The sequence below is a fragment of the Struthio camelus genome, chromosome 12, assembly GCF_040807025.1.
Source record: "Struthio camelus isolate bStrCam1 chromosome 12, bStrCam1.hap1, whole genome shotgun sequence".
NCBI classification, from domain to species: domain Eukaryota; kingdom Metazoa; phylum Chordata; class Aves; order Struthioniformes; family Struthionidae; genus Struthio; species Struthio camelus.
This window is the reverse complement of record NC_090953.1, coordinates 22,203,606-22,227,025: the sequence shown is the minus strand read 5'-3', so window position 1 is coordinate 22,227,025 and position 23,420 is coordinate 22,203,606. Positions and strand designations below refer to the sequence as shown.

Sequence of the window (23,420 nt, the reverse complement as noted above, 5' to 3'; positions counted from 1 at the left end):
TTCAAGAGTCGTTGCAGGTCATGAGTAGCAGCTCTGAGCTCTCTTTAACACGGCGCGGTTAAGGCAGGACTCAGTGTCCTGGTTCGGACCGGGGGGATAAGCTTGGCAGGACATTATTCTGTCTCTTCCATCTTGGATTCTGGCATATGGTGGTGAAACCTCAGGGGAGTCATTTGGATTTTTTTTTTTTTTCTCCTGCTGCTAAGACTTGACTCTTATCCTGAAGATTTAATACTTGTTGGAATGAGTCATTTTTGGAATATCTGCTTAAAGTTGCTTCAGTATATGCTTTACCGTGTGCATCTGGTGATGATTAAAGCCTCTGTATGAAAGGAATAGTGTATTTAAAACTGACTTTGAGACCCTCTGCCCTTACGGTACATTAACTTGATTCCAGTAAGGTTTTACATGCAATTGCTGGGTATTTTATATTCCGAAGAGTTGAAATCCATAATATGGAAAATCTTATTCTTGTCAATAGGAATCGTAAAACTGTGTAACGTAACCTATTCATATAAAAGGCTTGCTTTTCAGAAGGGCCTGTATGGGAGTAATGTTGATGCTTTACATTTAAGATCATTGAAACTTCAGAATGTTCTTTCCAATTGAAAAGACTATGACAAATTAATATCATGGCATATTTTGCTATGATATTAGTATTTAATTTGTGGGATTAAACAAATATTCAAATATGTATGTAAAATAAGCTTTGGTTTTGGTTCATGTGTTTGTTAGTTGTGTTCTGTTTCGGTTCGTGGTGTGAGTCAGGAGCTCTTTAAAACAAAACTTTTAGAGAAGACTGAGGTTCAGGCTTTCTTTATATACCTCCGGGGAGATGGCACATAAAGTACATAATGCTTCTCATCCATCATCTCCCCTACCCCCTACGCCCTGCCGGTGGTTGGAAGACTTCACGTACGTTTTCTGAAAGAACAATTGTGCTCAGTGTTCGCTCTTAGACTTGTTTCCTCCCCGCTCTGCTTTCCTCTGTGTTTTTATATTTTCTGTGGCTTTTTGTTTTGAAATGTTACTTTTGTTGAGCCTTCTACTTTCATTGAAACGACTTTGTTTTTTATAAGGGCTTTCTGCTAAAAACAAAACCAAACGTGCGCACCAAACAAGAACCCCTGCAGCTCAGAAGCAGCGTAAGGGCTATGTATATATGTGTACGTACGCACACGATCTGCCTTGGGGATCTCTCTCCTTGGCAGCTCTCCTCTCTTTTAGATTTCTAATGGCCTTTCTACTTCTGCCTGTTATTTTGGATTAGATATTCCAAAAAAAAAAAAAAAAAACCCTTCCTTCCTAGGACGGTTTTTCCCGCTTGGATTTTAGAGCGCCCTTTAGAAAGGTGGCTAGTAGCTTCGCAGGCCGCCTTCGTTGCTCAGCCGACCCAAAGCTTTCGTGACCTCTTCTGGCCCCTGTCAGAGCTGCCAGGCTTCTGGAAGCGTTTCTCTCCCATCCCAATTCTTTTTGTGTGCAAACACCAGGCCTAGCTCACCTGTTTTGTGTTTAGGGTTTAAGAAGTGCCTTGGCTTACTGATGTTCTTGGTGAAACTGTTACTAGCTGGTTATTTTTCTACTTGATGGCATTTTTTTCCTAGAAAAAAACATTCTTGTAGCTATTGTAACAGCTGAAGTTATATCTTTTTTTGCTCTTTTCTCGGGCAGGAAAATAAATTTTGATCTCTTCAACAGGGCGATGTCAGGGGATTCACTTTGGTCTTTCGTTTATCTTGTGTGTTGGCTTTTATTTACTTGCTTATCTTGTACCTCATTCTCCTGCACATATATAGCATTTCCTTTAGAGATAGGTGTGATATGGTTTTAATCTCTTTATAATATGTTCCCGAAGAAAAGTATGATCAATATCTCAATGGTATTTGCCCTCTTTTGTGCAAAGGTTCGGGTGGATTTTGAGAAGTTGTGGGTAAGGGTCAGTCTATGTCCTTCCCTTCCCCATTCCTGCTTATTAATCCTCTGTGGAGGGCCTGCTGCCCGTTTTGGAGGCTGCAGCGCAAAGTAACGCTGGTTCTCTCTTCTCTCTCTTCATGTCCTTGCGTACAGGAGCCCCTTCCTAGGCACAGCCCCCTCTCTCTGTCCCCTGCGAGGACCCACTGTCTCTCGCTGACCTCCACACGGATGCCAGCGGAGCTCCGCTGCTTTGCTGGGGAGGGGAAGGAGGGCTGCCGAAGTGAAGAGGACAAGTGAGGGGTGAGGCATGTTTTAGTTTCGAGCGAGGGATGTAGGGCATGCTGACAGAGTGAGCAAAACAGGTCCTGGCTCTGCAATTTTGTACTGAAAGTACAGCAGTGATAGTAATAGAGATGCCCAGTCTTTTTGCTATCTTTTCATATCTTGAATGTGTAGAATTGCAATACCTCTAGAGCATCAGTTTAGCACTCATGACTGATACCTACAGTATCATTTCATGTTGGTCAAAGTTTAATAAGTTTCTATATTCAAACTTTTAGTGATCATCAGATTTATAAACTGCACAGTCCTAGCTGCTGTATGGTTTTTCTTTGATTTGCCATTGTTGCCTCACTGGCAACGGCCGCTGGCTGGAGAACGCTAATGGTGGCGGGGCATCACAGTCATCCTTATTTTGCAGCATCATATTAACTGTCATTGCGCTCGGTTGGACTGAAGTGTGATCCAGGATCTGGTACAAAGGTTCAATTTCTGCTTTTATTAAATCATTGAAATTACAGCATCTGTATTGTCTGTTAACGAAGCTGGTTTTTGTTGTTTTTCTTTTCTACCAAGTCTCCTTCATCTTTGTTTTTTGGGGTACCTATTCTTCTTTTCAAACGTAAATTAGTCGATATAGCGAATACTTTACATTATTACAAATTTCCCCTGTATTTATTATCTTTGATTAGAGATCGAGAAGAGAGGTTGGCAGCTCTTACAGCAGCTCAACAGGAAGCCATGGAAGAACTACAGAAGAAGATACAGCTGAAGGTATACAAGGATACTTTAGATGAAAAATATATTAATAACAGAATTTCTGCAAAATTATTTTCTGTATGTATGTTTTATTTAGCAAAGATGTTACAATACACTAAAGTACGTCCTGAATTTTGTAACTTCACGTGAGGTTTTTATTTAGACTTCTACATTAAGACGACGACTTTGCCGTGTAACATGCACTGTTTATTTTGGCAATAACAGGACTGAGTCCTATAGAATTGCATTACTTTCAAAGCTTGGAACGCGAGAACAAATTAATTTCTATTAATGAAATGACGAAGTAATTTGGAATTAAGTCATGAGGAATATCAATATGTAAGAACTCTCATATAGTTTGGTGAAAACAATTCACAAAACAATCACAAAAGCTGCTATCTAATAACAGTGCTGACATTGATGCTGTTAACAGTGTGACATGCTACTTCCTTTTATACCGTGGAGGGCTCTAGTGTTTTCAGTAGATGGACATAAGGATTGAGCCACTTGCAGTTCAGCAGCTGAATTGACTCTTCAGTAGAGACCCAAAGACCAAAGTATCAGAAGTTTTGAAGAGATATCCAGTGTGTAAAGACGGCTAAGATGCTAAGTTTTATTTTCAAGGTTTTGAGATGGAACTGCATAGTAAAGTTTCAGTTATTAATAAATTATGTTTTTTAAATTCTGTTATAGTCTGTGTATTTGCATAAATAATCTTTCATTTCAGTTTAATTGTTTGCTCTTGATTCCATTCTGAAGAACCACAGCTACATTTCCTTATAGTATAAAATGCAATTTTATCATTAAATAAAGATGTATACACCAGACTGATTTTAAATAATAGTTAGTTTATCCGATTCTCATGAGGATTAGGTATGAAAACCTTTTGAAAGAATCTTGTGAACTGTGATAGCTACTGCAGATAAATAGCAAGTAATTTATTTCATTTTAATTGTCCTTTATCATCGCATATCTCTCAGTGAAAACAGCACTATATACATTACATACTTGTAGAACTGAAAGTTGGACTTGTATTCTCTACTAGAGTGTTTCACTAAGAACAAAAACAGAAGAACTGAGATGTTACATCTAGCACAAAGATCTATAGAAGGATTTACAAATCCCATCTTTGAAAATAAAAATAGTGCTGATCGATTTTAAATCATAGCGTAATGTTAGAACATACACAGGTATGGTGACTCTTAATGCCTTCTAGAATTAAAAAATAATTTCAATTTAGCATATATTCATGCAGAACTGTTCAATATTTGGTAATTCTCCATATTTCTTTGCACAATTTGTTTACTGTAATTTAATGTTTATTTTCTTTGTCGCATTTGTTGTTTTGCATTCAGCATGATGAAAGTATTCGGAGGCACATGGAACAAATTGAACAAAGAAAAGAGAAAGCAGCTGAATTAAGTAGTGGAAGACATGCTAATACTGATTATGCACCAAAACTTACACCGTATGAACGAAAAAAACAGTGCTCATTATGCAGTGTCATGGTAAGTTGGAGAGAGGGAATGCAATCAAAACTGCAAGGCCAGCCTAAGCCTTGGAGCTACAACTTGCTACAAATTGTACAAATGTTCCTTTCAGTTGCTCCACTAGACTGCCAGATTAATTCATAGCTTCAGTTATAGTCAGAGGGTCGGCTGGAGTCGAAAGGGAATTAAAACATCAGGAAGTAAAGGATGTTCCTTTGTAAAGGGACAAAGATCAAAAACAGGGAATGCAATTTTCTTGCTCTATGAATTCCTTATTGCCCAAATTTTGAATGCTTTGTGCAGGTTAGCTCTTTACCCATCTGAGAAAGCAAGTAGTAGAGCTGAGGAAGGTTCAGAGAAGGGCATCAGAGATGATGAAGGGTATGGAATGGCTTCTGTATGAGGAACGTCTTTAATGTGGATTCTTCTGTCTATAAATTAGATAATTCAGAGAAGATATGAAAGAGAACTGCAGAATAATAGGTACGATGGAGCGTGCGGACAGTAGTCAGTTGTTAGCTCTGTCTTCTAAAATAAGAATTGAGGCACATCAAATGAAGCTAGTTAAAAAGCTAAGTTTAAAGCAAAAGAAGGAGTTTCTTTACATAGCGGATGGCTGAGCTATGGAACACCTTGTCGTAAGATGTTGTGGATACTGGAACTTAATGCGGCTTCAGGGGAGATTGGACAAGTTTCATTGCATTGGAATTCATTGAAGGCTACTAAATATAGAGCAACCACATAAAACTCAGAAAGTTTTTGAACTGGGTTTGGTTGGAGGCTTAGAAGCGTTGAAGGGGAGAATGACTATTTTCTTCCTCTGTTCTTTTACTTTTCCTGAGGTATCGACTTTTTGGACGCTGTTGGGAAAGCAAGTGCTTTGCTAGGCAGACCTTTGATCTGAACAGGATTATTTTCCTGTGTCCACTGTTCCTATGTCCCAGGAATGGTGAAGAAAGAGGGAGCTGTACAGTTACTGAGTAGGAAGCAAGGAAGCAACTATGTTCTTGTTCATAATTGTTTTTATTGACGTGCGAAGACTATGCATTATTGAACAATGCCTTATCTCCTCCTTAGGAAGTTATATAAGCGTTATTTCTCTTTAATAGCTGAATTAAGCAAGTTTGCTCAGGATCACTTCAGGCAGCGCTTCAGGAATAGAAACTTGGGTTCTACTGCAAATCAGATGAGTCTTGCGTATTTATCTATCGTGCCTTTCAGAACGAAAGTTAGAGAGAAGTCAAAATGAGATGAGAAGCCAAAACTTCTATTTTGATCTCTGTTAATATACTACTGTCTAGCAAATCATTGTATGATTTACACTCGGGTCCTGCATAGAAGATGTATATGTAAATTAGGTTGAGGGATAAAGTTCTGTGCTTGAGCTCTGAAAGTCTAAAGGTCCATTCCACTGGCAATCCATCTGGAATTCCTCATGGTTGCGTGAAATGACGTCCGTTTCTTCAGGGGGGTTGTTTCTTTCTTAAGCAGAGTTATTTGATTTACTCATGTAATTCTCCTAAAACAGATTGTATAGTTAAAACTGTTGCAATTTGTCAGTTAGGACATGAATGAAATAAAACACAGTAGTTCCATGGTCTAGTCATCAGAGATTGCAGAGCCTAAGACATGTTTTTAAATATACACATGCAATACTCTCATCTCGCAGAATAAAAAACTCCATAATGAAGAACTTTATATGTATATTTTTACCAGAAAAACTTGCATAATTTCTGTGGAGTAGAGACATGGAGCCATCTCAGGACTAGGTTTGACAGAGATCCATCCTTGAATCTCATTGCTAATCTTTGGAGTTTATTTTTGATTCATCCGTTGGCTAAACAAAATCATTTCATTTGGTTTTTGTTAGGTCTGGTCTGTATGCTGCGTCATGGCAATTTTGTTTTGGGCAGATATCAGGCTTTTAAGCTACAACGTTTATATCACATCTTATGTCAAAACAAAAACTGTGGGTTAATACATGGGCACCTATGCCAGGCTTTGAATAAGAATTAATTGCATTGAGGAAGACTAGACGGTTTTGATTCTTAATCAGTAAAATGGGTGTGAGAATAGTGTGCTGAAATTAAAAAAAAAAAAATTTGTTTTAAGGTGTTAACTATGATGCTGAAACAGTTAATATTATAAGATGTTGCTTTCTTTACTTACCAGATTCTGAACATACTCCTAATAAATAGCATGTATTATAAATTAAAATACTATTGTTTATAGATTCTAGTATTATTGAGCAAAAAATTACTCATAATTCATTGTCGTTACAGATTTCCTCGGAAGTATACCTTTTTAGTCACATTAAGGGGAAAAAACACCAACAAGCTGTGAGAGAGAACAGCAGTATCCAAGGACGAGAACTTTCAGATGAAGAAGTGGTATGTTTCCTAATAATTCTTACTGTAATACTTGCCTTTAGTTTTAAATGCCTTCCAGCCGAGAATGCTGAGAAAGTCTTGAAAGTTCTCATAAAGCAATTAAACGAGAATATTTTTGTTGGCGTGAAAAATAATGCCTTAGACTACCAATGAAAATGAGTGAAAGAAACAGTGAATTCAAATACTTTGTGTGATTGCCATTTCAAATATATTGTCTGTAGAAATGTGACTAATTGTTTTGCAATAAATTAAAGGTGTTTTTTCATCTCACTGTATTTACTTGATCATCGTAAAAATCTGATGTGTTGAAGAGGTTTGCGTTTTGCTTGACTTCTCTTGCTCCTTTCATATACTGCTCCAAATGTTGAGTCAGATGAGACTGGCAATTATTAATTCTGAAGGATCTATCTGTGCTTTGTGATTTTTTGTGTTGTGTTCCATGAGTGGTCTTTTTATTTTCTTTCACTTTGTAACATTCCAAGTAGTTAATATCTTTCATTGCTTTAAATAAAACCCGTTTCAGTATAGCTACAAAACAGCTTACCTAGAAGAGCTATCCTTCTCGATATTAAAATATTCAAATGAAAGCCCCCAGCTGCTCTTCCAAACTCAAATGCTACTTTTTCTTATCTCACCTTGGCCACATCTAGCTTTTTAACGTATTTGGCAATCGGTTAGTCATTCCTTTGCCTGTATCTTGCTTCTTCCAAGTAGCTTATGAGGAGAAAAATAAAGAAAATTGCAGAATATCCATCAGCCTGTTAGATTTAAGTCATCTGAAGTCATTGTCACAGAATGTCTTGTTCTCCCCCTCCTCATAGGGGAGCTGTCAACTGGAGTATGTCATACTGATGGACAGGGAGGAACATGGTCTGCAACCTAAGAAAGCTTTAGCAATGAAAAATGAGTTCCCTGAAAAACAGTCAGTAATCAATTATAAATCAAAGTGCAACAGAATGTAATGTTTTTTTGAGGCCACACTGAATGCATAGTTTTTCATTTTTATAGTAAATGCAACCTCTAGCTGTTAAAAGGACAGTCAAAATTCAGTGTAGTAATTAAAGATGTCAGACATCTGCATCCACGTGAAAGCCTTTAGCGCTCTCACAAATATATGTGAAAAGGATGCTTGACAAGTGTTTGTATACATAAATTTGACAGCCGTGTTCCCAATGAAAATGAATAGCAAGCCATTAAAAATGATGTAGCAGTTAGAGCCGATACAATTTCCCAAATTCCTCTGCTTTTTTTTTTTTAAATGTTTCTGTAAGATTAATCTCAGCCTTATCTAGAGAACATCTTAGCAAATAACGAACAGGAAAAAAGAACAATGCTGCTTACTATATCTTAATCCTTACTTAGGTTAGAAGATGTGCAACCCTATGCATCACGGTTAATAACGCTGAAAGTTGTAGTGCTAAATTACTTTAAAATATAATCATGGAGATCTTTTGCAAGTATTAGCGTGGCAGGAAAGAACAATAGTTAGTTTTATCAGTTTCTTCTTTAGAAGAATTAGCACTTGGAGTGGTCCTTAGGAGGCACTGAGAACAGTTTGTGCTAAATCAAGAAACCATGCTGCTCCAAGAACAGAATTCTGAATGGACGTTTGACTGAATTTCTTATTGCTGCTGCTTGAACTGAACCACAGGATTAAGGCAAAGCCATTTCTATGAGACAGAAATTATAGCAGGCTTTGAGTGCTGTCTTTCCCCCAAAATTTGGGAATCAGCAGGTATGTACCTGCCAGACGTTTACAAAGAAACACTGCACAAGCTAATTCTTCAGAGCTGATTCAGATTTAACTGCCTTGTGTTAAGAAATCTCTTTCCAGCCAGAGTAATTCACATGTTACTGCTCAGTACTTCTAATTTTGGGGTATCTCCTTTTTTCCTTCACAGTTCTTGATACCGTTTTTATTAGTTGAGGCAGTTTCTTTGTTTGCGGCTACTCACAGCTAGTAGTGGGGTGTTTCCTTTCTCTTTTTTAAAAAAGCTTTGGAGAGGAAAGTCTCCGAGGTACTGACATCCACAGAGATGAGTTTTTCCTGGAAAAGTGGAATATTAAAATTGGAGAGAGTTGTCTGGACAAATGAATTTTTGCTGACTTGCAGCTTGCCTACACCTTCCTAACTGTAATGAAAGGGTTTAAACTTTCTTTATGCTTTCTGGTTACTGGGACTCGGGCTGTTTTGAGTTTGGTTTTGGATGCCAAGTCTACGTGCATACTGCATCCAGTTTCCCAGAAGTACAAGCCAGGAGAGTTACCAGAACTCATTCATGTCAGTCAACACACCCAAGAGTGCCTAATTTGTAACCGTGGTATTTTCTGGTATGTCATTAGCCTGTGCTTTTGTCAGTGCTGCCTGAGCCATGGTTTTTGCTTGGCCGCTACCGCAGAGGACTATGGAGGGAAGAAGCAGGTGGTGGTGGTGGTTGTTACGGGTGGTCTGATGTTATGCGCTGTTCACAGCGTTTGATGTAATAGCTTAAGGCTTCCACCTTCCAGAAACAGGCTGACGTTGTAGCTGCTGCGCTGGTGCCCCGGCTGGCGGCACAGAAACGCCGCTAGAGGGCACAGAGATCTTAACTTTGTGATGTCCAGCAGCGTGTGCTTGAATTCGCTGTGTTTCGGTAAACCAGTTCACGAACTTAATATCAAGGTTAAGGTTAAGTTTGTGGGATGTCTTGAATGAGTACTCGGTGTAGGAAGAAAAGGGAAGAGCGGATCTGTCTGAACGAAGGGCTTGACAATTGCAAGAGCAGATTAAGGTATCCGTAAGGAGTCGGTGCATAGGGTTCAGCATCCTGGCAGTGTACAGACACTGCCGTTGTTACCATATTTTCTAGATTATTTATATCTATATTTTAATTAGCCTGAGTATACAATACTGAATTATACCGTTGTAATCTGAAATCTCCTTGGCCTGAGGCCCTCTTCACAGTTTTCTTTTGGCCAAGAGCAGTAATAAGATCTGCATCCCAGAGATATGGTCACTGTAAAGTAGAAAAGCATTTATCAGAAAAATCTGCCTTGTGTACCTTTTTATTCAGCATGTACAGTTAATGCCAAACTTTGCCCCCCCCCGCTAAGGCATTCAGTAACTTTAGATGAATTTTCACATACATGAAAACAAGCTTCTGAAGTGCCATATAGAAATAAAAATGGATCCTAGTGAAGCACTGCAATGCTCGTAGTTACTTATTCATCAGTGCTTTTCATTTTTTTAATTAGTAAAGGTATCTGTAGTGAGAACACACTTGTACTACTTAAAGTTATTACTTGTCATCTGTGATGTCTTTATATTGTATACATCTTGTCTGTGACCCTTCTTCTTTGACATAAAAGATTTTATTTATATCACCTTTGACCTAATAAAATTTCACCTTTAACCTTATGCACTTGACACCTCAGATAACTTACTCTTGATCTTTGACTCATTTTGTTTTAAGCCTATTAAGCATAATAGGTAGCTGCCTAGAAAGAAAGCTTTGTTGTTTGGGGGGTTTCTTTTTACTGTAGTCTGACCAGAGAATTTTTTTATTATTACTCGAAACCACACAAGGCATTGGAGTATATTTATTTTGTCCATATTAGTATCACAAAAGGTAGGGCTTAAATATCTCCTTAAAACCTTGGAAATTGCTTTAAGTAACGCTTGCATATTCTGTTTTCATGCGGTAAGGATTTTTGGGTGATCTGACTATATGTTAAAAGCTCAGGAGTTCTTAAAAAGCGGTTCTGTACCACATGATCACCGACACTGATTTCTCTGGGCCGCGTGGACCCCAGTCACTGATCTTGCCAGATATAAAAAGGAACAACTATATTCTAGATTTTTCCCTTTGCTGTAGCATCTATAGGTCTTCTGTAATTTTGTAAGCATGTTTTGAGAGATAAAAGTAGACTCCATGTTTTAGTTTTCCATTGTTCTTGCATTATTCATATGTTGTGCAAGAGCTGACAGGTAATATTAGACACGCTTAATTTTAATTAATAAGGTGAAGTCACTTGTGAATGGAGTATATTTGGTGAAACCCATGAAGAAAATAGTTCTGTTATGAATAAAGATGTCAAAAATGAAGAAATATGAAATTATTTAAAAGTCTGTACAACAGCTTAATTTCTTCTCAGCTTTTTGGTTTTCTCCCTTTTGGGATTTATCAGTCTCTGGTTAAAAATACTGTGCACCTCTCTTAGAGCAAATATCTATTGATTTTGGACCGGTGATTATCTCATGAAAGCAAATAAAGTTCTAATCATGTTTTTTATTCCCTTCTTAACTTTTCATATGTCCAGTCTCTTACAAATAGTTTCATTAAAGTGTCTTTCATTAAAGTAATTGGTAAGACTCTTCTTTCCTTCATCATTACCATTTCTAAAATTTGCCATGTTATCGCTGTCTCGCATCCTGATGTTTTCGCCGTTCTCCTCATTGTAGCAACCCTGTTCTGTGGTCTTCCTCTCTCCCTCTCTCGCGCCTGCTGAAATACATCTCTTCACCAATCAAACTTATGGCTTCACCTTCTCTTTAAGTTATTGCTTTCTATGCCCTTGGTTTCCTGTCCCCAGCTTTAATATTCGTACTGGTTTCAGTTCAGCACGAGATGTAAACAACGTACGCGTTTTGGTTTCATTGACTTGGCTGGCATCGGTGAGCGTGCTGGGAGTTAGGGCTGTTTTGCCGAACCAGGCCCATGGGGCACAGAGGGCTTTTGACACCCAAGCCGCTGACACCACCGAGAAGGTGCCTGCCAAAAGCCCTGGGAGGACATGCCTTGATTTCATTAGGCTGAGGATTAGGTCCCTACAAGGACCTTGTATACTGCGGCTCCCACCTGTAGCTCCTAGATAATTCCTTTTTATGCCCCTCTACTTTCCCTGTTTTTCCTTTGCCTTTCTCATCTGTGCTAGTGTGTTCTGAAAAATATTCATTACATTAGTGACCTTAAAGCTTCCTCCTCTGAACTATTGTCCTGTCTGTATCTCCTGTCATTTAAATAGCGTGGTTTCAAGGCAGCTTTAGAGTGTAAACCATATAACTCTGAGCGCTCTACAAATGTTTCTAATAAGTGAAGTGTACCTCTAGTAAACATGTAAGAGAGCTGGCAGGGGTTTGCTTAATGTATCTGAGGTGTGGGCTAGAATTTCATGTCTTGCAAAGAGGAGCAGATGGAGAAATATTAATGAAGCTTTGTTTGCATACGTGAAAAATGTGCTTTTTTTCTGTCGGGGAAAGAAAACTGACTGTATTCTATCAGGGCATTAATGAGATAAAGAGGTGTATTTAAATCCAATGAAAACATAATCCCGTGATGGAGAGAAGGGACTGTTGTTCCCTGATGACTGACAGCTTTAGAACGTGAGGCTTTGCAGAAGGAGACGGTCGGCTGGGGCCACCCACGTTCCTTTCAAGAAAAGCCGGGCTGGCAGTGATGGACGCAAGCTCAGCCTGTCGCGGGGCTTGTCAAGCCGGCTGGGGTTGCAGCGCAAACCTTTTCTGGCACGGCTCTGTCTGGATTGCAGCGGGGTCCGATTTAGTCCGCCTTGCAAGGAGCATCGCGGGGCTGGCGGCTTGGCCGGCGCAGGCGCTCCTGCGCTGGCGGGATCGCTTTTTCGCCGGGCTGCGGTGAAAGGCCGCCCGCAAAAGCGTTGCAGCCCTGGTGGAAGCTCTCTTCCAGCCTTAGGAGGTGTTTAGCTAGTACAGCGATACAAGCAAAGCTGATGTTCATCTGAGCTGTAATTCCTAAACGCTTTTTAGGGATGAGGGGTTGGGTTTTTTTTTTAAAGAAGTCAAGCTCTTACGGAGGAAATTACTGAGGAAAAGAGATGTGGGAATGTTTTCATGTCTGACCTTTGCTCTTTGCCTTCTGCGTTTACAAGGAGCTTTCTTGCGTAGAGACTTGGTGACACCTGGACTTTGTTAAATTTTTTAGACTGACAATGGTTTTGTGAAAAATTAAATGAGATATCGTTATTGTTTTATTGCCTCAGCCTAAGCAGTACTGGGGAAAATGCTTTTTGTTTCCCTTTCTCATTCAGAGTGTTTTAAGTTCTCTTATTTAAATGAACAGCACTATGCTATGAACTCTTTCTGTAACCTTTCTAAGAGATATGATTAAGCAAAACGGAAAATGACATAATGATAGTAAAGACGAGCGTTTTTTTTTTCATTCCGTCTGCCAGAGGAGTTTGAGGTGTTCGTACCTGTGGGGGTATGCTCTCTTAAAGCTGTACCGGGGTAGCACTTCTCTTTTTTCTTCCCGAGCGTTGCTGCGTGTGCATGTTGCGTGCCTGCTTGAGCTACGTTGCTAAGCATGTTTTTAACCATCTTTGTTCTTACTTTCATTTAAAGTATTGCAAGCTCTTTAGCATTCAGTTTGAAGTCCTTCCGTCGTGTTTGATTACTTAGTGCTTTAGATTAAGGCTTTCATGTGGGTCTGATTTGTTTGTAACTATGAACTCAGTGTGCCTAAGATCTGCAGCCATGGTCTCGTTCTGGTGTGTACTTGCACTCCAGTCTCAACTGATTTATTTTATTTTTTTCCCTCTTTCAAGCATCTTTTACAGTTTGGATCATCAGTTATGTCCATTAAAATAAGAGATCATCTTAACTTAGCTATGGTGGTACGTAATATGTAAATCATTTCTAAGTAATATGGTGGTACATATACTTTGATCAGATATTGAACAGTATTCCTGTTTCTTTTCTCCATAGAATTACAGAATATACATTCCATTATAATTTCATTCTTTCCTAGTGTCTGATTATAGTTTTCCAAAGGCAATTTACTTCTATTTCAGTTTTTTTTTTCTAATTGAGGGGAAACGTACAGCTCGGGACCAAGTCATAGAGCTGTGTATTCCTTCTAGTGTAAATGCTGTAATAGGAGCCTTAGGGAGAAGTCCTCTTGCTGGTGCATTTGTAGTCACGTGTACTGGAGAAAAGCATATCAGTTGCAAGCTTTGAAAACCTGGAATACGCAGGGAGCTATTAGAGTTGAGCTAAGGAAGCAGTTTCCAAAACTCTCTTTACAGTACCCCACAACCCCAAGGAAAAGAAACCAAGAAGAGTTTAGACAAAGCATGATTCATTATACATTAAAAAGCAATAGTCTGCAAAACAGCCAAAGGTGCTCTCAGATTGTTAAATAAACGCATTTTGAAATAAAATCTTTAATCAGAAATAGCGTTTTCCGGTATATAATAGCAGTACAGTCAAATGGAAACATTACTTACTCGTACTCAAGAGAACAAGTTTAAAAAAACAAACAAACAAAACCACCATGGCCCTATAAACTCATCTGCTTGATTAATCTCCTTTTATCTTGTTTGTCCCCAGCAATAAAAGGTGATTGACAAACTGGATAGTGATTTCATTTTTTCTGTGGACTTTCATCTGTTACTGCAATGTAATAATGTAGTTGTGTCTTGCTGTGAGAGGACCCTATTTTTCCTCTCCTTTCCCTTCTCAGTGCTCAGTGGAAGCAACCTGTACCTCACCTATGAACAAAAACTGCCCAGACCAGTTACGCTTCAAGTCAGGGTTGAGTTTGCTTTACTTGATTATTTTTTTTCTCTTTTTTCCCTCCTGAGAAACAAAGGGGTTGTTTTAGAGCAGTTAAGCATTGCTAGAGGAATGGAGTTAGGGCAAGCATCTGTGGTCCCACATCATTTACAGATATTTCATATTTACTGGACAGCTCTAGTCCTTTCGGCACGGACACTCGTTGGCCTTGTCATTTTACTGTGACTGCACTGGTCCTGGAAGGAGCTGCCGTGCGCTGTCCTGTCATTCCAGAGCTGAGTCCGTGATGCGGCTTGCAGAGCATCTCTCTGCGCTTTGCACATCAATTTGAGTTTTTTGTACTTTGAGCAGCAATAGCTTTTTATATTTAATATATTATAAAGTGTTGTTCATTTTGGCAAAAATGCACATGATTAATTGTTTATTGGCTGTGTCTTTAATTGTACTAGATCATTGCCAGCAGCTGCACCTTTCCTCCATGTGGCTTGGATGCCTTGAACGTTCGCAGACAGTGTAAGAAAAACTCATGTTGGCAGGACCAACTGCGCTTTCATTTCCCCTGTGCTCTTGCTGCCCTTGCAGGCAGCTGTAGTGCCGGGGCCGGCCAGCCTTGCTCGCCGGCACTGAGGAACGGTGCGTCCCGGGTTGCCCGCTCGGGCGCTCGTGTGAGCATTCGCGCCCGGGCTGAGGTGAGGGGCGTGCGTCCCGGGTTGCCCGTTCGGGGGCTCGCGTGAGGAACGCCGGCGTTCGTGCCCGGGCTGAGGTGAGGGGCGTGCGTCTCGGGTTGCCCGTTTGGGTGCTCGCGTGAGGAACGCCGGCGTTCGCGCCCGGGCTGAGCTGAGGAACGGTGCGTCCCGGGTTGCCCGTTCGGGTGCTCGCGTGAGGAACGCCGGCGTTCGCGCCCGGGCTGAGCTGAGGGGCGTGCGTCTCGGGTTGCCCGTTTGGGTGCTCGCGTGAGGAACGCCGGCGTTCGCGCCCGGGCTGAGCTGAGGAACGGTGCGTCCCGGGTTGCCCGTTCGGGTGCTCGCGTGAGGAACGCCGGCGTTCGCGCCCGGGCTGAGGTGAGGAACGGTGCGTCCCGGGTTGCCCGCTCGGGGGCTCGCGTGAGGAACGCCGGCGTTCGCGCCCGGGCTGAGGTGAGGAACGGTGCGTCCCGGGTTGCCCGCTCGGGTGCTCGCGTGAGGAACGCCGGCGTTCGCGCCCGGGCTGAGGTGAGGAACGGTGCGTCCCGGGTTGCCCGTTCGGGTGCTCGCGTGAGGAACGCCGGCGTTCGCGCCCGGGCTGAGGTGAGGAACGGTGCGTCCCGGGTTGCCCGTTCGGGTGCTCGCGTGAGGAACGCCGGCGTTCGTGCCCGGGCTGAGGTGAGGAACGGTGCGTCCCGGGTTGCCCGTTCGGGTGCTCGTGTGAGGAACGCCGGCGTTCGTGCCCGGGCTGAGGTGAGGAACGGTGCGTCCCGGGTTGCCCGCTCGGGGGCTCGCGTGAGGAACGCCGGCGTTCGCGCCCGGGCTGAGCTGAGGAACGGTGCGTCCCGGGTTGCCCGTTTGGGTGCTCGCGTGAGGAACGCCGGCGTTCGCGCCCGGGCTGAGGTGAGGAACGGTGCGTCCCGGGTTGCCCGCTCGGGGGCTCGCGTGAGGAACGCCGGCGTTCGCGCCCGGGCTGAGGTGAGGGGCAAGCAAGGTGACTAGAAGTGCTGTCTCTGCTAGCAGGAAGGATAGTATTTAGTATAAACGTGTTAAGAAACATTTTTAGTCCCTCATTTAAAAAAATAATAATTTTAGTTAAGTTTAGGAAGCAAATGGAGAAGTTTACTTTTACAATGGAAGTTTAATCTTCAGTTTCAAATGCTTAGTAATTTTTTCTGCTCTGTCTTCATCCTCATTCAAAACTTGAGCACGTTCTAACATAGGATTGTGGTAAATAATTAAAATCTTGATTTTGAGAGGGAAAAATATTTAAATACTCATTCCTTTTTTTTAAAACCCACTTCTTCACAAATAAAACTTTTGTCATAATTCTTATTAGTGGTAACGTTTACATACCTCTCTTGTTTTGAATCCTGCCCGTATTTTCGGGTATATTATCACTTGTGGTATTGTAATAGTATTTGATCACAGGTCTTGCTATGAATCAGCTTTAATGACCGTTTGTGTTTCAAGCTGTCATTGGTCATAAAGATGAATATTGAATTTTGCGTTTGATATAACTCAAGTCTGTTGCAGCATGTGGTTTTCATATTAAATATTGTCCTAGCTTATGAGGAAAAAATAAAATACTGAGGAGTTTTGTTTAAGTACATCATAAAATCAAGAAGAAATATTCGTGTGGTGACGTGATTTAAAATTGTACTGTAAAAACCTCTTGAAAATTTGGCAAATATGTGCTTTAAGTGATTATATACACGTAAGAAAATGTTATTGCTGACACTGGTAATAAATACTGAAACCCTTCTTTAAATTATTTTCTGCAATTACAGAATACTGTTTATTTTGAAACAGGTAAAGATGCTTATTAATCCAAAGGATGTCTGTGGGTTTTGGAATAGCTACCTATTGATTTGCTAGACTAGATTAGCCTTATGTGCCTTATATTTGTACAAAAATGCACAGTTTTATATTGATTTTTTTCATTAAAATGATAAATGACTCGTAGCAATTATAATGTGGTCTAAGCTAATACAAGTATTTCTTTATAATCTTCCTCATTTGGGTTATTTTAATATTGATACCAGAGGGAATGTAAAAACGAGTATTTGGAAGTTCTGAAGACTGATTTTAGATAAACAGCTGAAGTCAGATATTTTTCAATTTTGCCTTGGTCTGCAGAATTGGGTTAGAGAACTTATAAGAATGCCTTTTCTTTCCAAACTTGGAGATTCAAGGTTGGAAATAATACAAAAATAATAAGAACAACTAGTCTTGCAGTCTTCTGGCATTTCTGCTTCAATCCTGGCCAGAATCCAAAATTATAGACGGGAATGAAAATGAAAAATAATAGGAGAGAAAAAAATAAAACTTTTCAAATTCCAAGGTCATTTTGGCTCACTTTTTTGGGTGAATGTCAATAGCCGGAAGAGATTTCCATTTATATGAATTAGTTAGTTTACACATAATGGAAACATAGCTAATGAAGCACTATATCACGTTCTGTGTAAAATGGACTATATGTTGGAAAGGTCAGGCTTTTACATGCACGTTGCTGGGCGGTAGGGTTTAACTCCAGTGCCGCTTCTGGTAGCGTGGGACTCTACAGAGCTTGTAGAAAACAGCACAAAACACTTGATATGCTAAGTCACTCCTGTCCGCGACTGACTAGCTTCAGAGTGGATGATGTCCCCAGTCTCCTTTCGCTGTCTGTTACTGCTGCATGGTCGGAGGTACAGTGTGCTTCCTGAGTGCTGACGTGGAGCAGTGGGCGCTCGTGAGAGCGCAGGACGCTTCCGCTCTGGCTGCCCTGCAGCAACAAATGCCGGGCTCGGATTTTCTTATCTTGTCCTGAGCAAATTCAGATGCTTTAGTACAATATGACCTTACCTGTGCCATCTTGCCCCAGGCAGAATTCGTGAAAAGACATGCTAGGAAGTGAAGGACTTCAGTTTTAGTCATATTAAAGGAGATCAACCCGGGATTAGCAGAATGAAGGAACTCGGCAAGAGAAAGAATGACGTGGTAGAGATGAGCGTTCAGGCTTTTTTTGGTGAGCCGTGAAGAGAAGCAGCACTGATGCATCAGCTTTCATCAAAGAGTAAGACTTACCAATAGTGGGTCAAGTGAGTAGACGATAGGAACATAGATAATGGGAGGAAAGATGCTAGACTATGGTGGTGGTAAGAGAAACTGGAAAAGGAAGGGAGAGTAGCCTGAAAGCAACAGGAAAGAAATTCAGGAGAGTAACCCCAAGTCAGCTTGATCTGGTGCAGAGGGAGATGAGGGGTTGCATGCAAGAAGGGGAGTGATCATTCTAAGAAAAGAGGGAAGGAGGTAGGGTGGGAAGTGGCATAAGTAAGGCACGTGCTTTTAAGGTATTGCTTTAAGTATTAACAGTGCTAAACAACGTTAATAAATTGCATTTCTTGAAACAGAGACTGTTTGTGTAACTGGACTTCCGCTTCAGCTGACTCAGGCAACGCTTGAAGCTGCAGTGTGTTCACTTAATTCTCATTCATTCTGGTAGGAAGCATTAGTGGATCATCTCAGAGATGAACTTAAGTTATATTCGTTATGGAAAATCTTTGCTGTGTTAAGGCTGATGGAGAGTGTTTGTATTGTTTGCTGTACCAAGTAATCCTGTAGACTTAATCAAATGTCACATCAGTCTACCGCAGGTTGATTCTTGGTATCATTCAGCAGTTTTTCTAGGGGCTGAGCATTGTTAGTTTTTGTATATATCCGTGTTTTGTTGTCATGTATTGTATGGAGAGGGTGTCAACTGGGAATTTTATTCTCCAGCTGTTGTACTTCACTCAGATGACCAAGGGTCAGAATCCAGGTTATGATGTGACTTAACCTCTCCACACTGAACTGCACAACCATACACAACCATATAATGTCTCAGCATTTTGTAGTATTTGCGAAGACTTTCATGGCAAATTTTTGCAATTCTGTTTGTTCTGTAGTCTGAAAAAAATTACTCTATTTCAGAGAATATTGATAGTAATGCTGTAGTCCTTGTAACATAAACATGTCATATAAGAAAAAGGTCATTTAATGTGTAGAGAAAAACTTATTTGTAAAAGGTGCTTGGTCAACTGAAATTATTAAGTTCAAGTTATGAAATGAACTGGGTACTTTTTCTGTTTCAGACAGTAGAATTGGAGTAGGCGATATCCAGCAGGAATGTGACTTCATGGGTGACCTTATTAGTTTTAGCTGTAATAGCTTTGGCAACTCGTTTTCTCATGCAGTTTGTAGATGAGGCCCATCTGTTGTATTTGGAAAGTTTCAGGACTGTCAGTGACTGAAAGTCAAAACAGTTGGGAATGGAGGAAGACGAGAGGAAGAGCAAAGACTTTTTTTTGTAATTAGTCTAATTTCTATCTTGTCTGCTTTGTTGTGCCTGCAGTTTTACATGTGTATTTAATGTCAGCTCATATCAGCTTGCAGAGTATTCAAACTTGTACAGGGAATATATTTCAGTTGATTTAAAACAGTGTAATCAGTGTTATCAGTGTAATATAAAAATTATTGGAGGTCTGTGTGGCTTGATTTATAAAGACCTCAGATTTCAACATGTGTCTATAGAATGCCATTAAATATCAAATTGTATATTTACAAGGCTACTTTTACGTTTCATGAGCTTTCTCAACTATAGACAGTTTCCCTCTGAGAAAGAGGTAAACTTGTAATTTTTAAAAATAACATATTCTTTAATTTTGGTGAATATATGTAAATATCTCTGGAGAGATATAAGAGAAGGTATTTCTATTGTACTGCGTTACTGAGCAGTCACCACACAAGAATATATAGTGGAAAGTACAGTGGTGATGATGAATAAAACATTCAACTCTTACTTCCATATTTTGTGGCTGTATATCATAGTGTGTTACAGAACAACTGCCCTTTGTGGGACACATCCTGCCATCGTCATGAAGGTGGAGTAATATCTTATTTACAATGTGATTGATCTCAGTTGGGCGGCTTAGAGGATGTGTTACTAAGTGTGAAAAACGATGGCAGAAATCTGATGCACAGTGACCGTCACAGCTAGTTCTGCTTTAATCTTGCAATAGAAAGCATCGACTTAACAGTTTTGCTGTTTCGTAGTCCTATATTCTACATAATGCTTTGAATTTATAACTGCCTGAAGTCTCCAAAGAGCTAATAGTTTAATATGAGAGTTTGGGGAGATCATCTGTCACGATGTGCTCAGCATGGCACAGAATCAGGCCAGTAATACTTTACCCCTTCACATTGCCATAAACACGGCCCCCCCAATGCCGCTGTGGAGAGGATAGATTAGTCTTAATATTTCTTCCTGCATTTAGCATTTACTTAAAAAAAAAAATAAAATTAAATTAAAGGGTTTTAGGAAGAAGTGAATAGAATTTTTGCTTAAATAAAAGCATTCATAGTAAGAAGCAAGTTCACTTTCTAAATGCTGTACTGGCTTGACACACTGTTTCATACACTTACAGCAGTTACTTTTTTGGTATGTTAACCTGTCCAAGCAATGGTTGTGCAAGTAAAATTACTTTTCAAATTAATTATTTGAAGGATTGGAGGTACCATACTTGTGTGTGGCTAAATGGATTTTAAAATCTTTGTTTTTGTTGATGATGATGATGTTATTTTTCCAAATAACTAGCAGTAGCTTAATAAAACGTTGGAGTAAATATTTTTCCACTGCTCTTAAGCACGATATAGCAGCAGCTAGCTTCCCAGGCTTAGACTGTCATTCAGTACTAAACTATCAGTTATACTTGTTTCACCCCTGAATGGTGGTGGGTCTGCCTAATGTGATAATCCTACACTTTGATCTGTACCTTCAGAAAGTGACCGTTTTTTTGTGACACAAGGTGTCATTACTCTAGTCTTATTTTAATGAGTGTTAGGTATGAAGTTGTATGTTAATCCAGACTGCCACACTCGAAAGCTGAGAACTCTGAGAACTGTCCTTTGCGTAGGTGCTTGAGTTCATGTGAACAAAATGTTTTGTAACCACCTTGTGTGCTAGTGACAGCAAGACCTCTCCTGGCCTTCCCAGGCATCGATAAATGATTCTGCTTGTTGAACTCCGTAGTTCTCTTCGAGTCGTCTGCTAAACCACAGATTAGATTAGGAAAGAGACTTTATAGTCTGCTCAGGGGATGCAGGGCTTTGCTCATTCATCCCTGCCTAGCAAAGGCTGGTGGTGTTTGCAGTTGCCATCGTGTAGCGTGAGGACAGCAGGTTCGCTGCACCTCAGTGAAGATGTTCTGCCCCGTTTTTTAATATGGTATCCATTTGAAAGCAGAGGATTAACTTCATTTCATTCTTACTGTCATTTGAAGGGTATAGTAAAGAGTTTGAAGGACTGATGAACCAAAAAATCAGTTTCGTGTCAAGCAAAGGTTTAGCATAGTTTTTTCTAATAATAGTCTCTAATTTTGTATAGCTATAATTGCTTCCTATTGATATGGCTCGTAGGACATGATGTAAACTAATGGGAATTTACAGTGCTAAAACATATTCAGTCAGTTTGGAAAGCAGCGGGTTACCTGTTGAATCCTATTGACATAATTGTCATACCTTTTTTTAATAACTGAGCATCCACAACGTGTCAGCAGTTAGGTATCTTTAAGCTTAGTGTAACAAAACAGTAATAAAATCTCAGTAGGTTCTGAGCAAGTACTTTGTTTTCTTAACAATGAAAAACTTGAAACCATCAATTTCCTATGAAGTTTGAGCCTTATGACCAGGTGCAAAAAAAAAGGAGCAGGGGGAAGCCAGTGAATGCTATTTTTTGAGCAGGAATCGATGTCAAGGGATGCCCATCTCCAAGCAGACAAAAATGAACTGCAGTTAGTTCCGTCACCAGCGCTGGCATGGTTCGTGTCCTGTGCCACTGTCAACTAGTGAAAACCAACTTGGCGAGAATTGGGGTACTTTGCTAGTCTTACACAGTCATGCTGCAAGGGGCCTTTTGAGCTACCTTTAGAAAGTTTTCCTTTAAGAGCTTACTACTAAAATTAAATGGATGAGATTTAATGGGAGGAAAACTGTTTGATCTGAGTATCAGGAAAAATTGCTTATAAAAGCTCTTGGTGGTGTTACTGCCACATATGGAAGTGATGGAATTCCTATTGTTTGAACAGCAAACACTGAAAAACATAGAACATTGAAAAAAAATATTTCAGAGGTACTGGGAGTTATTGAGGATAGGCAATGTACCCAACTTAATGTTACATTTATTTTTAGAATTTGCTTAGATTTGTATGCTTGATTTCCTGTGTCTAATATTATGCATGCAAAATGAATGCTGAATTATGATTTGAGATAGAAATTTCAAATGTGATTTTGATCAAATATATATCACTAGGCTAGATCATGCTATAATGCTTTACAAAAATGAAATAATCTTTTTCCAGGAAATTTCAGAGATGTATTTTGTTTTAAACAGGCATAATGAGTTTTCTCGAACCAGGGAAAGAAAACACGGTTGTCTTCTGGAAAATGTTGTTTATAAATTTTTTTAACACTTCACCTTTTACTTCAAACTTCAAGGATACTTACAAAACGGGAAGAAATAACTTTTGATTGTGACACTAATCATTTTCAAAAATAAATTATACCGTTAAGCAATGGCACACTTATTTTCTGCTTCATAATGTGCTCAGTATTCTGTAAGAGACCAAACAGAAGAGTTGCTGTATTAAAAATGTAGTAAATATATTCTAATAACTGTTTTTAAAGTAGTTTTTTCTTGTAATTTGTAATAAGAACATGATACACTTGGCTTTAAGCAGTCCAAGAAGCTAAAATGCAGTATGGATGTATGGTGTCCGCTTGTTGTACTTAAGAGGGCATTCCAACAGTGTAAATGTATCTGTTAAAATCTTTTATTATCAAAGAGGGACTTACAGTACCATGCAGAACATCAGGTTGCGCATGCCAGGGGCTGCCTTCGGTGCTGCCCATGGCCAACCATGACCATAGCTAAGTAACAGGTTGCCTCAGACAGCATTGCTTCCCGCCTTTGCAAATTGGTGATGCTTTGCCATCTGTCAGCCCCCAGGCAATGCTGAAGCTCTCTCTTCTTTCTGCTTCACCAGTATCTCATCTCTCAGGCTCTGAAAGTGTTACCGGAGGTTGAGAAGGGCATCCGGACCCCAGAGCAGTAGCAGCTCTTCCCCAACAGCTTCGCTCATAGCTGAAGTTGTTGTAAAAGAATTTTCTCCCTTCAGCAACAAAAATGCATAAAATTTCTTTGACTAAAAGTAAAACAAAAAATATATAATACATTTTTCAACCAAAGCAGAGTGATTAATTGTGGGCATTGTAATGTTTTAAATAGATCACTTTTTAAATTGATTTGATTAGAGACAAGTTTTTTTGTACTGACAAGATCTGAAATACATCGATAGTT

General features: G+C 40.0%; 1 protein-coding gene across 8 annotated transcripts in view; it reads left to right on the top strand.

The window, feature by feature from the left end:
• The window catches only part of SCAPER (S-phase cyclin A associated protein in the ER), a 232,453-nt gene that overhangs the window by 103,057 nt on the left and 105,976 nt on the right, over window positions 1-23,420 (top strand). For all 8 annotated transcript variants that reach the window (XM_068958301.1, XM_068958307.1, XM_009681555.2 and 5 more), the window contains exons 18-20: window positions 2,886-2,967; window positions 4,308-4,460; window positions 6,725-6,832. In XM_068958301.1, the coding sequence (XP_068814402.1) occupies window positions 2,886-2,967; window positions 4,308-4,460; window positions 6,725-6,832 (343 nt within the window). The remainder of the gene's footprint in view (window positions 1-2,885; window positions 2,968-4,307; window positions 4,461-6,724; window positions 6,833-23,420) is intronic.